Genomic DNA, 16,076 nt, shown 5'->3' on the forward strand with positions numbered 1-16,076 from the left:
ATATATCATAATCATTGGAAGTGCTATCAACGTAATCTTTGCAACTAGCCCAAAGCATATGTTTAAGTAGTTTTTATAAATTGTGATGTTTATATCTTTAATTCTTATGCCAAACTGTTTTCTGATGAAGACAGCATTGTGCTTTATGTGAGAATAGAAACCTCAAAATAATCACCATAAAGAATCTAAGGCTTTAGAGAATAAAATATGATGGTCCACATATATAAGATTTTGGAATTATAAATGTTTAGAGCAGCCCAGGATAGAAGACAAGCATGAACTAATATTAGGAGAATGAAATAAGACATGGTCCAAGATGTATCCTTAAAGTTTTGTCTCAACTATCAGCCTGAATTGTGAAGACTAATCTTCATTTCAGCCAGCAGAAATTCTGCAATTTTCTTTTGAATTTATTGTACAGACTACATTCTATTAGGTTCCTTTAGTGTTACACTGTTGTTCACTTTGTCCCAGCAATTTCAGGGCATGCAAATCCAACAGTCATCAATAAGAACAGGTTATACTGCTTTCATCATAATTAGAAATGCCATCTGTAACCATTGTACTGAAGTCTAAAATAAGATTCCAAGTATCTTTCCACGTTGATCATTTATGATATTCCAACAAATATTTATTCCATAAGTCTAAAAATTTAAATCTTCAATTAAGCACTAAATTCCAGTAGGCAATGGCCATTTATAGATCCAATGCTTTTCATCCTGGATTCTTTGTAAAAATTATGGAAACTGCTAAAAATCCTTACACCATCATGGCTACTTCAATTCTTGTTGCATCTTGAGTGGCAGGCCCTTTGGTTTTTCTATAGTGTCACATCCTAATTCTGTTATGCCATCCATGAACTTCTGTTTGGAGAACTCTCACTCTGTTGCTTCTCTGAAGTTCCACATAATGATCAAAACACTAATACTGGCTGGATCAAGTTCTGGTTATTACAGAACTGCTATATATCATCTATTTCAATTTTATTTTCTTCTTGAGGATCTGTGTGTCTATTGTATAGTTGTTCTAACTTCTTTCTGTCCAAATGATCCTTTTACACTCCCTCCCATATAAATTCATTTGAAAAAAACTGTCCATTGCAACATTTCAACTCCAGTAAATTTGAGATAGAAAACTTAACTGCTATTTTTCACTAGACTGTGACTATCATAAATTGACCAACTTTATCCTTCTGTGATGATTTCAATGTGTTCAAGATGCTGTCCTCTGGGCCTCTCTCCTCTTCCTCCGCTCCTCAGTGAATAGACCTTGGTGGCAGCAGCTCTCTCCTGGGCTAGCCAAGATCTTGCTCATGGGCAATGCAGCCCTGTTGGGAGGCCAGGAGACCAGGCTTCCCTTTATATTTTTATTAATTTTTTCACATTAACTTTTTATTAAACATGCCTGACCCATAAATAAAATCAATCATTACGTCTCAATGGCAACCTTGTTATGGATAAGAAGAAACTGAGGAAGAAAATCCACCCATTCAAGAAATAAACCCTGGTACACTCCATTCCTGGTTTCACAACATCTTAAGTGTAACATCTATGTACTACTTTTTCTACACAATACTCCTCCATACCTAAGTACTGCTTTTTTCTACACAATACTCCTACTGTATCTGTGATGCAGGGGAATGGGGGAAGGCTGAAAGAACATGTGTGTGTGTGATTATGCAGAATTATCATCCATTTCAGGGACAGTTCTCCCTACAGAATATATATGAAATACGTCAATGTAGTTCTCTATCCTGATTTTCTTTTTTTGGTACTTTTTACTTTTACATTCCTATTTTAATGTAGAAAGTGATATTTTACTTCACACCTCCCCTGATGAAGGCAGAATCAATGACTGGGTGGAGATAGGGGGACAGTTTTTGCTTCATGAAAGGGAAACACTCTAAGGATTAAAGTTGTCTCATGACAACTGTATGTGACCTTTTGTATCAGGGAGTGACTTGGTCTTGCAAGTATTTTCACCCACAGGGTAAATGACCACCTTTCCATGATGGTCCCATTCCAATGTCAGAGATCCATTTCCCAGAAGCAAACTAGGCTAAGAGAAACCCTCCTGTCTGCCAACTCCAGGTCAAGAAAGGCACAAAGAAAACACCACTTTGGATTCGGGAGACCTTGAGGTACCAGGAGAGAACTGATGGCCCCATCAAGTGGGTGGAAAAGGTGAGGCACCAAAAGACTGATTAAGTACTTTCAGTTGCAGGTGAGAGGGAAACTTTTTCCTCAAGTGAGGGTAAGGGAGGAAGGAGGAGATACACAGCTAACAATGGCAGCACAGCTCTCAACAGCAAAGAGACAATTCCAGGTTGCCAGCCACCACAGTGAAGGAGCCAAGGAAGGACACCCTAATTGCCCTCAGAACAATTATGATAGTTCCTTCACAGAGGAAATCCTACATTCCAAACTCTCTGGGGCCCACCCTTGAGGGGCTGCCAACAGGGCTAGGGTTTTAGTCAGTGATGGCCTGGAAAGAGACATCAGGTAGCTCTGCTTCTTAAGGCATGGCTGCTGTCAGCCTGGAAGTAATGCAGCTCCTCGGGGCCCCACACTGGGAGGGGGACATCAGACATACCTCCCCTGAGTCAACCTGCAAGGAAACTTAATGTGGTAGAACACTGTGGCTTAAACAACCCTGCCTCCTCAGGAGCTGGGGGCTTCTCTTAAAGCTAAACAGCACCAGCAAACCAACCCACTTCTGCCACTTAGGTGTAAACGGAGAAAGGAAAAAGAGACACATGTTGATCATTATTTGCAGATGATGGTCTTATAGAAAAAGCTAGGGGAATCAACTGAAAAACTATCTGAACTAAGAGGAGAACTTGCTCAGATGGCCAATCAAAGGTCAAGCATACCAAAATCAACAGCTTTTTGAGTCACCTGGGTGTGGCCTGACACCTTGGAAGAGATGTGCTTTCCTGGGAGGCGTCTGAGCTTGTGCAACTTGCCATGTTGTTAAAATGGAGATAAGTCAGGGAGATGCCACCTCAGCTGCAGCAACGGAAGCCCTCTCAGACACCAATATCTGAGTGCCTGGGGTGACTGCAGCAGAAAGGGTGAAGACAATTACCTCCCTGCTTGCTCTCTCATAGGGGATCCCTCTCCCCAGTCTTGACCTGAACCCTTTCTCTTTGGCTCGTCTCCACTTGAACCCCAAAAAACACACAAGGAGCTCTGCAAGAGCCTGCCCGGGAGCCACCAAGGGTGAATATGTTCAAGGATTGTGCTATCATCGCCAAACGAAGTTTTTAAAAACAAAGGGGGCATCCATTCATTGCCTCATTGGTCAGGAGCATGGAGAGGCCACAATGCTGCTCTCTGACTAGACTACTCCATGGTTTGGTTAAAACGTACAAGGGAGGCTTCTCTGGGCTGTGCAAGACACTCATTTTCAAGCAGAACGGCCGTGATTTGCGGTCCAGGCTGGCGTGTAACTGAGCGTCCCGCACCATCCGGTCAAAGAAGCTAGTGTTAGTCTCCTGGCCCACCTTCTCACCAACGTGGAATGAGGCCTGGGTAGTGGAGCAGGAGCTCTCCAGCGCGCTGTGCCACTCCCTTGACAGCTTCATCCCTCTCCACCTTCTTGTTAGCATGCTGGGTCCGCTGCTTCCCATCCGACTCTGGCTCAACCACCGCACCTTCTCTTCAGCTGCACAGCCTCCTCCGCCGCCCGGCTGCTGCAGCCGCTGCTCCCCGCCCTGGCCAGCACCTCCCGTTGCCCCTGATGCTTCCGCCCTTTGAGTTCGGCTGTCTCATTGGCCCACCGACCCTACAACTCCTCCGGTCAGGCCGGCTCCCGTAACTCCCTGGAGCTCCAAGTTCTGAGCACAGCCCAAGCGGGACTCCAGAGCGCTCCGCAGACCCTCCCCCTCCTGCCGGGCGCGGCCGCTTGTCCGGCTCAGCTCTGGTTTCTCCCTCTGTAGCTGGCCGTCCTGCTGTTGCTTGGCACTGGAGCTCCAAATTCTGCTTAGAGCCCAAGCTGGCCTCCGGTGAGCTCCGCCGACCCTCCCGCTCTTCGCCCTCCTGTCGAGCACGGCCCTGTCGCTGCGCCTCGTGGCGCGTCTGCTCGGCCTGTCTCAGCTCTGCTTGGCGCTGGCAGCGTTCCCTGCGAATCTGCTCTGCCCGCTCGCGCCCTTCCTGCAGGCCTTCCGCTGCTTCAGGTTCTGTTCCTGCTACAGCTTGCACAGCGGGTCCTCCTTGGCCGCGCGCTCTACCGGCTAGCACCACAACAGGCCCTGACGCTCGGCCATGTCTCGCCTCTGCTCCCCAACCCGCTCTCACAGCGGCTACTGCCGCCGCTCCATCTCAAACTCCCGGCTCCTCCACTTGCCCAGGCCAGGCCCGGTGGTCCTGCTCCACGGGTTTGATGACGCAGAGGGCGTTAGTCTCGTGGGTGGGTGAGTGCGGGGGTGCTTGTCAGCACTTAGCGGCCGCCCTTGGCCGCCGGACAGTAGCAGTTGAAGAGGTCGAGGTGCAGTAGACGGAATTGCTTCCGCTTCCTCTCTTCTGCTGCCATACACGGAACTTCCGCCTTGCGGGGCCCAGCCGTGGAGGCCGAGGCCAGAGAGGTCGCCAGCTGCTGGGCACCCCGGACGTCACGGGAGGATTCGCAAGTAGCAGGCTTCGACCCGCACCAAGGGCTTTCGTTCGCAGCTCGCTGCTCTTCCTTGCATCTCTTCGGTCCCGGTGCCGCCAAGTGTCGCGTTACTGTGGACTGCAGCAGCTATCAGAGCCCCAGGTGCAGCCACAGCCGCAGCCAGCGCCTCTCCATGGGACCCACTAGCGGAGCACACACACCAGACCCTACTTACACGCGGGAGGGGAAGTGCGGTAAGGCCTTCCTAAAATAATGCGTTTCTTCACCGTCACACTGATTCTTTGAAAAGGACGACCCGCGCCATCGCTCCTGCATTCATTTCAGCCTTTCTAACCATGAAGGTACAGCAGGTCGCGCGTGCCGGCGCTTCCTGGTGGACACTCAAGTGTATTGGTTTGTTTGCTTGGAGCATGAAGAAGAGAAATTTAAATATTTATAAATCACCAAAAAACTGGAGTCTTGGTAGAAGGATGGCAGGAAGGAACCGTTCAGATTTTTTCTTAAGGAGACTCTCCTGTCCTTTATTTTTAATTACACTCTTCTTCCAGGGAATTCCAGGCTTTTATCCATAGAAATCCAGTGTGTCTGATTCTCTGCTGGATTTCAGGATCCAGAAATTTCCTGGTAGAGAGAATTCAGTCAAAAGTATTTATTGAATGAAAAAAGGAAAAGTATTTTCAACACTTTATGAGGTTTACAGTTTTAATTGATAAATCCAAAGAGAACAGATGTGTCCTACAGAATGGAGCCTTGAATAGATTTAATATCTGTAATCAGGGTATATAGCACTGATTAGGTTTATTGGCCGTTTTCCCTTATAAAGAAGGAAGATACAATAGAGGTGACATGTCACCAGAGAAGAAGAAGCTGAACAATACAGGACTTTGGGAGAAGAGCAAAGTGCTGCTTTCCTGTGGAACATACTTCAGAATCTAGTTGACCCCACTGTCTCCTAAAGTTAAGCTTCTAGTGAGTTTCCCATTTAATTAGATGTCAGTTTCACTAATTCCCATTTTATAAATCCTGTCACTCTTCAGACATTGTGTTTCCTCAAGGCAATGCCTCAAAATCTTAAATTTTACTGTTGGCTGTTCTTATTTCTCTATTTACTTCATCCCTCTCCCCAGAGTTGACCCCAAACATATATCCATTTATGCATTATTGTATATTCATTTATGATATAAGGGGGCCATCACTTGCCTAAGGCATTTTGCAGAGTTACTAGGCTAAGAAAACTGTGGAACATATAAGAGAACCATGGAAATTTAATATTTGGTGACCTAAAATCCTAGCTACTAAAATCATCATACTACTTTTTGTTAACTTCAGGAGAGTGCTTCTAAAAACATAAAATGACAAATTTTTCCTATCAGTATCAAATGCCAGTGGGTAAAATGAAAATATATATATATTTTTACTTTTAAAAATGATATTTTTTTATATCTAAAGAGATCCTAATTTTTCAATTGTGCGATTTTTTTAAATTTGTTAATACACATCTTATTTGTAGGAAAATCAATAATGAAGCTCTCATTTCTCCAGGAATCCCTAAAATTCTGAAGCTTATAGGCTTTATCCACGAAACAGGGAGGTTGCTGAGAAAACACATAAAAGTTACCTTGGGGACATCAGAAGAATGGTGTAATTAATCTGTTTTCCTTTATTTTGTCTACACAATTTACCTAATTAAAGAGTATTTTATAAAATAGGCATAAATTCATTAGACTTATCATGATTGGTATTCCAGTTAATAAAGAAGGCTTCTTCAGAGTCTGTGTCTCTTGAAGTTGTCAATAGTACAAAAAGAGTTTGCCTTCAAAACAGTGGATTTGCTAGAGAAAGAAAGAAGCTCTGAGCTCCACAGTGTCTATGCAGCATACTCAGTAAAGAGTTTGCTTCCTTGTCTTTCTCAATGTGTTTGAGTTCTGGTGAGTGTCAGAGAGAATTTTTACCAGGAGGAAAAGACCTCCTTTTAACAGAAATAAAAGTATAACTGGAAGGTAATTTCTTAATCTTAGACATTTGGTGTAGGTAAGTTCTGGGGATATGTTAGAGGGTTGCAACAGTATATTTCTCTGTATTTAAAAGGTATAGGTAGTGATCAAATGGAAACTTGCCTGATCTGACCATTCAGAGGTTGATTTTTCTGCATTTAGAACAGTAGGAACTGTTTTCTGCATTTAGAACAGAAGAACGTAAGTAAATAGTTGGATGGAGGGACAGATAGACTGACATATTATAAATGGGAAATTGTATGAATTGCCTGAAGGAGTAATAGTGGAAATGGAAGAGAAAGGCTAACTTTGGAATTTGGTGAAGTGATCTCTGAGGAATTCATATTTAAAATGTGATTGAAAGATAGTGAGTATGGGATGGAAAGTTATGTTTGTGGATTGAGGTGGAAATAAGAATGAAAATAGTACTCAATATTGAGAATAGCAATGTTTAATTGTTCTTGGTGGTTTTAGGAAGACATATAAAAATCAATCTCTGGAGGAGAGGAGCTAAGATTACAACATAGAGAGGAGTAGAAGCTAATTAGTCCCTCTGGCACAATTAATAAGCAATAGGAACAAGTAGATAAGCTGGAATAACTGTGGGAAGCAAACATGACTGTCCACTCATCATACACCAATCTGAATTGGGAGGAATGCCTGAGATCACAGCAGAAAATCTGTAAGTAAAAACTGTAGACCTGAGATGAGAGCTGAGAGCCCCTCCCTCAGGGAAGCCTGGTGGCGCCAGACAGCAGCTCTCTTTAAGCAAGCAAATATACCTAATCCCAGCTCCAACTGGGGTTTTAATGTTAACCACTCAATGCAGAATGTGAGTCCCCAAAAAACAGAGATTTTTGGAGATGACTGACCTTGGAGAGTCAGAGGATGTATCTGTCATGGGGTGTGTTAATCCTCTAAGACACACCATCAGGGAAACTGGATACTGAATATTTCCTCCTTCTTGACCTGACCATGCTCTCATCTGGGAAACCCTGATTGGGGTGGCCAAGGAAGCCAGATGCCTAAACAACAGACACTACAACTTACACTAAGAAAAATGAAATTATGGCCCAGTTAAAGGAACAAACTTACACTTCAACTGAGATACAGAAATTTAAACAACTAATGCTAAATAAATTCAAAAAGTTTAGAGAAGATGTGGCAGAGATAAAGGCCATAAAGAAAACACTGGGTGTACATAAGGCAGAAATCAAAATTTCAAAAAAACAATTGATGGAAAATGTGGAAATGAAAGGCACAACACAAGAGATGAAAGACACAATGGAAACATACAGCAGCAGATCTCAAAAGACAGAAGAAAACACTCAGAAACTGGAGAACAAGGCACCTGAAAGTGTACACTCAAAAGAAGATATAGAGAAAAACAGGGAAAAGTATGAGCAATGTCTCTGGGAACTTAAAGACAAAACAAAATACAGAATGTACATATCATTGGTGTCCCAGAAGGAGAAGAGAAGGGAAAAGGAGCAGAAGCAATAATAGAGGAAATAATCAATGAAAATTTCCCATCTCTAATGAAAGACATAAAATTACAGATCCAAGAAGCACAGCATACTCAAACAGAATAGATCTGAATAGGCCTATGCCAAGACACTTGATAATCAGAATATCAAATGTCAAAGGCAGAGAATCCTGAAAGCAGCAAGAGAAAAGCAATACATCACATACAAAGGAAGCTCAATAAGACTATGTAAAGGATTTCTCAATAGAAACCATGGAGTCAAGAAGGACGTGGTATGATATATTTAAGATAATGTCAGAGGAAAACCACCAACCAAGAATCCTATGTCTGGCAAAACTGTCCTTCAAATATGAGGGAGAGCTCAAAATATTCTCTGACAGACAATGGTAGAGTTTGTGAACAAGATACCTGCCCTACAGGAAATAGTAAAGGGAGCACTACAGACTGATAGAAAAAGACAGGAGTGAGAGGTTTGGAACACAATTTTGGGTGACAGTAGCACAGCAATGTAAATACAGTGAACAAGGATGGATATGAATATGATTGAAAGAGGAAGGTGAGGAGCATATGGGACACCAGAAGAAATGAGGAAAGATAAAGACTGGGACTATATAACTCAGTGAAACCTAGACTGTTCAACCATTGTGATAAAATGTACAAATATGTTTTTCCATGAGGGAGAATAAATGAATGTTAACCTTGCAAGGTATTAAAAATAAGGAGATATTGGGGAAAATACAATCATCATAGACTATAGACTATAATTAACAGGATCATTGTATTTTGCTTCTTTTAATGTAACAAAGGCAATATACCAAGATAAATGCAGATAAGAGGGGGTCATAGTGGAGGGGTGTGAGGCTCTTTGCATTGGTGGTGTCTGACTCTTTCATCTACTTTGTTTTAAGGTTGTCTTTCCTTTTGCTGCTTCCTAGTTGTCATGTTTTATTTTTTAGTTTGTTTTTTTTTCTTTCTTTTGCTTCTCTGCTTTCTTTGACTCTACCTGCTGCTTTGTGGAGGATGTGTAGATGTACTTACATAGATATTGGTGAGGGTGTTGAACACAAAAATATATGACTGTACAGGGAAACAATGATGTTTACTTAGGATGGAATGTATGGCATGTGAACAAAACCATCTTTAAAAAAATGGGTTGATGATGAAAACTTGAGGGCAATATAGTGATTAAAATAACCAGAGACATAAAGACAAATATTGCAGCATCTCACTGATAGGAACTAATTATATGTAAACTCATAGACATGAAATATAAGTTACCAAGATATTGAATGAGGCTAAAGAATGGGAAGCGGTTGCTTAGTATGAGCAGAACATTCAAATAGGATGAACTTAAATATTTGGAAAAGAACAGGGGTGATGGTAGCATGTTGTGCGAATAACTAACAATGCTGAATGGTGTGTGAATGTGGTGGAGAGTGTAAGCTCAGAGTCATGTATGTCACCAGAAGGAAAGTTGGAGGTTAAAAGATGGGAATGTATAAAACAGTGAACCTTGTGGTGGACAATGTCTGTGATTAACTGTACAAGTATCAGAAATCTCTTTCATGAACCAGAACAAATGTATGACACTAAAACTAGAAGTTATTAATAGGGGATATATAGGAAAAAATATATACATATTGCAAACTATATACTACAGTTAGTAGTATTTCAACATTCTTTCATAAACAGTAACAAATGTACTATACCAATACTATGAGTCAACAGTGGAGGGGGATTTGTTAGGGATATGGAAGGATGTGAGTTTCCTTTTCTTTTTTTTCCTTCTTCACCTTTATTTCTTTTCTGGAGTAATAAAAATGTTCTAAAAATTGAACAAAACTTAATTGTGGTGACGGATGCACAAGTGTAAGATGGTACTGGGCATTGTACACTATGGATCTTCAGATATTTGCATGGTATATGAACAACCACAATAAAAAATCAATTTGTGAATGGCTGGTGGAGACTATGATTGGAGACTGAGGAGGAATAATATTTATATTTTGGGTGTAGAAGAGGTAATATCTTGCACTGTGTTTCATTTTAGGTGCATGTAATTAAGCAAGTAGCCATGATAGCTCAGAAATGGAACCCAGACAAGTGTTTTGACACTTTCAATTTAGAGATAGCAATTGAAGAAATTAGTGAAATTGAATAAATCTGTGAACAGACCAGTGCAGTGTATAAAATAAGGAGAGAAGAGAGTCTAGGATTTAATTTCAAGATGTTCCAATACTGTTGTTTGAGGAGTTCTTTGCAGTGGACATGGGGAAGGAGGGTGTAGAGTGGTTTGAATATAATCAGCTGACTGGGATGTCAGAGAAAGTGAGGAAAAAGGAAGTTCCAAAATGGATATCATGGTCCAATTCTTTGGTTCCAAGTAAGATTTTATTTATGGAGAGATAATAAGTGATCTCCAAGTTTTTTGAATGAGGACATCAGTGTTGATTTTTGTGAGTCAAATGGTGAGATGCATGTGAGGATGTGGTTGGTGCACTTTCAGTTCATTAAGGAAGGATCTGGAGAGCAAGAACTTGAGAGAAAATAGATTTAGAGGAGTTTTGCTTTTTTTGAATGTGAGAGAGTAAAAATGAGCTTAAATGATGAGCTTGATTGTGAAGAGGAGAGGTTTCTTTTAAAGGAGATTTAATTTATAATCAATAATATAGTTCACAACAAAACATGAGCTTGAGATAAATTGGAGACATACTTATAATCAATAATATAGTTCACAACAAAACATGAGATTGAGATAAATTGGAGAGATTGGACTTAGCCAATGACTTTTCTATTAAATAGGAGAGGAGTAACCAATGTGTATGCATTTGGAGGTATTGAAGATATTATGGTATTATCATGTAATTTGGCAAATTACATAATCCATCTGCTTAGGAGGAGGTAATCTCATCTGTTGTAAATGAAAGGCTATGATACAGTACATGAGATTCAAAAGGTATGGAGATTTGGAATATTTATGGAGTATGCAGGAATTATTTAATTAGTAAATCATAGTATTGTTGCTGGATATAATTGAAAACCTCTAGGAGTTGTGAATCTGTGTTTAGACCAGGATCAATATCTTACTCAAGTACTGTGCCAGGTGTAGTCATAGATAAGTGCATGTATTGGAAGTTACTGAGTATTGAGATTTGAATTGGTAGGTGTGGTAAATAGTCAGAGGGATGTAATGTTGGTTTTGATAAGTAGCTGTTGAAATTACAAACAGTGGACTAAACTGGACAGTAAAAATTGAGATATAGAAGATGATATTTTTTGAGAGCATCAATGCACTGTAGGTCCCCATGCAGAAGGAGAATCTGGGGATAGGGAGTATTTTTGTGGAAAAACTGGGAGAGAAATTTGTAGCCACAGGGTGGGACCTCTGGTGTTTGATGTGAAAGTGACATTCCAGGTCAAAACTTATGAGTGGTGTGTAACACCCTGGGAATTTAAGCTTGGCAGACAGGCAGAGCAAAATTCTAATTCTAGCTGTATCATTTTCTAGACATGTAATTTTGTAATAATAATAAAATTTTCTTAACCACTGATCATTTCATTTGTTAACTTGGTAAATAAACCATAAACAGTGGAATTATTGTGAGGATTAAATAAGCAAATACAGTTAATCACCAAGCAGAGTTACATATAATACATGTATTTTTCTTTTTTTCTGGGTCTCACATACAAATTGGTGAGTTAATTCTATTGGTTATGAAAAATTGTGACATCATTTATCCATGAAATACATTTAACGATTGTTCTGGTTTGCTAATGCTGCCAGAAGGCAAAATACCAGAAATGGATTGGCTTTTATAAAGGGGGATTACTTGGTCACAAAGTTACTGACCTTAGGCCATAAAAAATGTCAAAGCTAAGGTGTCAACCATAGGTTACCTTCACAATGGCCAATGGAATCCAGAAAACCTCTGTTAGCTCAGAATTCATGTGGCTGGTGACTACTTGCTCCCAGGTTGTGTTTCAAAATGGCGTTCTCCAAAATGTTGCTCTTGGGGCATTTTCTCCCCTCTTAGCTGCAACTCCTCTTCAAAATGTTTCACCCTCAGTTGCTCTCCAAAATGTCACTCTTAGCTGTTCTGAGTTCCTTCTGTCTATGAATTCCTTTATATGACTCCAGTGATCCCCTTAACTTCCACCTTGAATGGGTGGGGTAACATCTCCATGGAGATTATCCAATCAAACATTTCACTTACAGTTGATTGAGTCACAACTCTATGGAAATACTCAATCAAAGGATTTCAATCTAATCAACACTAATACATCTGCCTCCACAAGATAGCATCAGATAACATGGCATTTTGGGGGACATAATACATCCAAACTGGCACAATCATTAACAATTTTTTAGGGGATAATTTACTGGTTACAAATGATTAATGCTTTCACTCTCTGTCACACACACACAACACATATACAGAGAGGGGAAAGGAAATGCAGATGCTCCCACAAATGATGATTAAAATGGGACAGGACTACAGCAAGTACTTTACTAAAGTATAAGATGGAGCAATTTGAATACCCTCACAAACACTGTCATCATATATTTTATGAGCCTCCTTGCCATCTGAGGATGTGGGACATGGCACAACATTTATGACTCACATGCTCCTGTTACTTTCTTATGCAAGGGATTTTGAGTTCTTGATTTGGAGAATGGACATCACTGACCCTTTAAATGAAATGAGTCCTTGAATTGATTAACCCTATCATGAAAAAATTTTGAAGTTATATGACAGACATCCAAATCCATTAGGGAAAGATCTGAACATCCATGCTGAGGGTGTTTAAGGAGTGAACTTTCCAGAAACCCCAAGGAGCTGAACCAAGATAATTTAGGGCAATTGCAAGAGAAGGACAGGGGCAGGATAGAGCAGGAAGGGTTTGAGGGTCCAGAGGGCAGGGATAGATCTTGGAGAAACAATGATACAGCATAAACCAAGAATATGTAAATCTGAGAATTTCCACAATATTTACCTGCAGGGGAAGACCAAAATCCACATGTGGTGGAAGTTAGATATACCTATTTTTGAATCATGGAGGAAATTTAAAACTCTGAGCACCATGGGATAATTAACACATGAAACACACTGATATTCATGTTCTTATCTGTGAGATATCTGTATTCACATTTTCATTATTGGAAACATGAACCATAGTCTTCTTATATTTGAGTTTAAGAGATGAGTCTTTCCCTGTTTCTCAGACTATACTACATGTTTCCATTGGTTAGTCTGGGGATTATTTCCAGTTGAAGTTTTGGGTAAAGGTGACAGTTGGGTCTGGAAATTGTGGACAAGTTTTGAGCCTCATGGTTTCCTTCTCCATCCTCAGCTTTGAATACTTAGTGCTTGGACTGCCTGAGAGTGAAAAACTGGAGGAAGACTGTTGGTGGTGGAACTATTGACAATGCAACCACTGGTGAGTAGGGAATTTCTATTTCTACTGAAATAAAACCCTCTAAAGGAATATACAGAATTCCCTTACTGGCCTGGCAAATTCTAAGTACACTCATGAGATGTTCACATATTTGAAATCCACTTAAGTATACCCAGGACTCTGGTATAATTATGGTGGTCCAGGAAGTGAGTAAGAAACAATCTTCTCCCCACCATTTACACTAATTTCTTCTAGCCTCTATTTAGGCTGTGTATTCACAGAAGAGATGTGAAAGGATTTATTTTCTTCATGCAGCCTATGACCTCAGTGGGGAAGTAATTCACTTATTCACTATGTTACTGGTAGTAATGTGCTTAGCATTGTGATGAATACAAGTGATAGAGATGAGTAATTGCAAAACATAACAGCATAATATGGAGGCAGAAGCTTCACCAGGTGAGTTCAGTCAGTCCAGTGTTATGGTGCTGGGGGCTATGGCACATTAAGGAGAGCACAAGAAAAAGTCCAGAAAGGCAATGAAAATTAATGTACTAATTTTATCCAATAGTAAATTTACAGTTTTTATAGAACACATTTTCACAGTTTGAAAAAGTGTTTGAAATTTTCATTACCATCTTGTCTCCAGTTAGCCATTTTCTTTCTTTTAAATGACATTTGTACAACTTTGTTATATGGAAACATTGAACAGATAATAATGTTTCCTTCCTTCCTTTAAGCTGTGCCCACAGGAGTAGTATTGTAGGTAGAGTAAAATTTTAGGATGAGTGAAAGTATTTGAAGAACTAGTAATAGAGAGACCAGAAGCAATAAAGAACCTATATATCCTTGAACAGACAGTCAAGATAAATATACAAGAAATTGTGGACAAGTTTTGAGCCTCATGGCTTCCTTTTCCATGAAAACTACATGTTTGGATGTCCAGGAGGATATTGAGTATGGAATATTGAGTATGGGAGGCCTCCTAACACAGGAAGAGTCAGCCTAGGATTATTCTTTAGTATAGCAGTCACAGGGAGCCCTGAATTTTGCTACTGAAGAGCCTACCATAACGTCATAATAAAAACCTGAGTTTTGTAGAGTTGAAAGAGGAAGAACCTACTGATCCCAAGTTCTGTATAAATCCTGTACAGTTTTGCAGAACTGTGTAATTTCTTCAAGTCTTTCTGCCATTTTAATGAATGATAGATTTATCACTTGTACTTAAAAAGTCTTGGTTAGATAGGAATCATCATCTCATTCAATTTTTCAAAACTTGTATCATTTTGTTAAACCATTTCATAGACAAGGAAACTGAAGTCATTGCAGGTGCCTCAATTTGGTTAAGTTGGATTTTCAATTTTTATCCAGGTGGAGGCCAGATATCACACAATGGGTGAATGAGACAAAAATACATGAAAAATTATTTTATTCCTCCCAGTTCCTAGGGAGACATGGGTGCCATGTGGAGTTGGTGGGAATTGTGAACAGCCCTGGTTGTGTGTGAGCAGCACACAAGCAGAGCCAAAGGGAACCATGGGTTTGTGCTTTTAATGTGGGTCAGAGGTGTAGGTCAGTATATTTCCACAGGAGTCAGTGATTGGTTAGTTTAAAGCAAATACCTCTGAAAAGGGAAGTGTACTCAGGGTTCCAGCATTGTGAGGGTGGTTTCCTTGGTATTTGTGACCACCTGTGGGTTCTCAGTGAGGCATGCCAGTAATGAAAGTGGTGACCAAATATGTAGGTTTTAATTCTTGGGTGTTTAGGCTGCAGGGATGGAAACTGTGAACTAGGCCACAGATCAGTGTTGAGGCAACTGGCTTGGTGAAATAACATGGATGTTAAGGCAGAACCCAAAAATATTTTGATAGGACAGAAGGTAATAAGTGAACAATCATTATGCTAAAAAGTGGAAGATGATGAATAATGCTTCCCTTATTATAAATCTGTGGATTTACTTGAAATTTATGCAGGAGATTTAGTTATGGATGCTTAAGAGAAAATTACATGATCACCATCTGGAAGTCATTATTATCAGTTTCTTGGCAAACTCAGGTTATATCACACTATGTTATGCAACATTGCCCTATGGTGAAGATTTATGTATTGAGAGTGTGTATGTCTCTGTGAATGTATCTGAAGGATAGATGTCAGGTTAGCAGTAAGAATGATCTAACTGGAATCCCAAACACAGCTTGAGATTTTTATGTATACATCCTCTTCCCTTCCTCAGTGTTGTCATTTGAACCAATCTACTATGGATATTGGTAGGGATAGAATGATCTGAACCCAAATGCATATATGTTTTATAAGTCAGTGACCTTCATTGATGTAGCTATAGATTTCCCAGGGAAGAGTGGGCCTTGCTGGACACAATCCAGAGAAAGCTGTTCAGAGATGGTATGCTGGAGAATATCAGTCAGCTGGTGACTGTGGGTGTTTATCAATATTTTATCTACCATCTGTACATCTATGTATCTATGTATCTATCTTTCCATCCATCCACCCATCCATCCATTTAATCTATTATCAATTTATTCATGTATCTAAACAACTTTCCCATGTGCCACTCAGATCTGTTCTGAATT

The 16,076-nt window shown here is 40.3% G+C and overlaps 1 protein-coding gene and 1 pseudogene across 1 annotated transcript in view; both read right to left on the bottom strand.

Moving 5' to 3' along the window:
- Window positions 1-448: 448 nt before the first annotated feature.
- Window positions 449-3,631, bottom strand: LOC119533088 (annotated as a pseudogene).
- An 809-nt stretch (window positions 3,632-4,440) lies between these two features.
- Window positions 4,441-16,076, bottom strand: part of LOC119533089 (putative zinc finger protein 705E) — a 244,432-nt gene continuing 232,796 nt past the window's right edge. Inside the window, exon 7 of the mRNA XM_037835207.1 lies at window positions 4,441-4,740. Within this exon, the coding sequence (XP_037691135.1) occupies window positions 4,441-4,740 (300 nt within the window). The remainder of the gene's footprint in view (window positions 4,741-16,076) is intronic.

Source organism: Choloepus didactylus, chromosome 4 (assembly GCF_015220235.1).
Source record: "Choloepus didactylus isolate mChoDid1 chromosome 4, mChoDid1.pri, whole genome shotgun sequence".
Taxonomy (NCBI): Eukaryota; Metazoa; Chordata; class Mammalia; order Pilosa; family Megalonychidae; genus Choloepus; species Choloepus didactylus.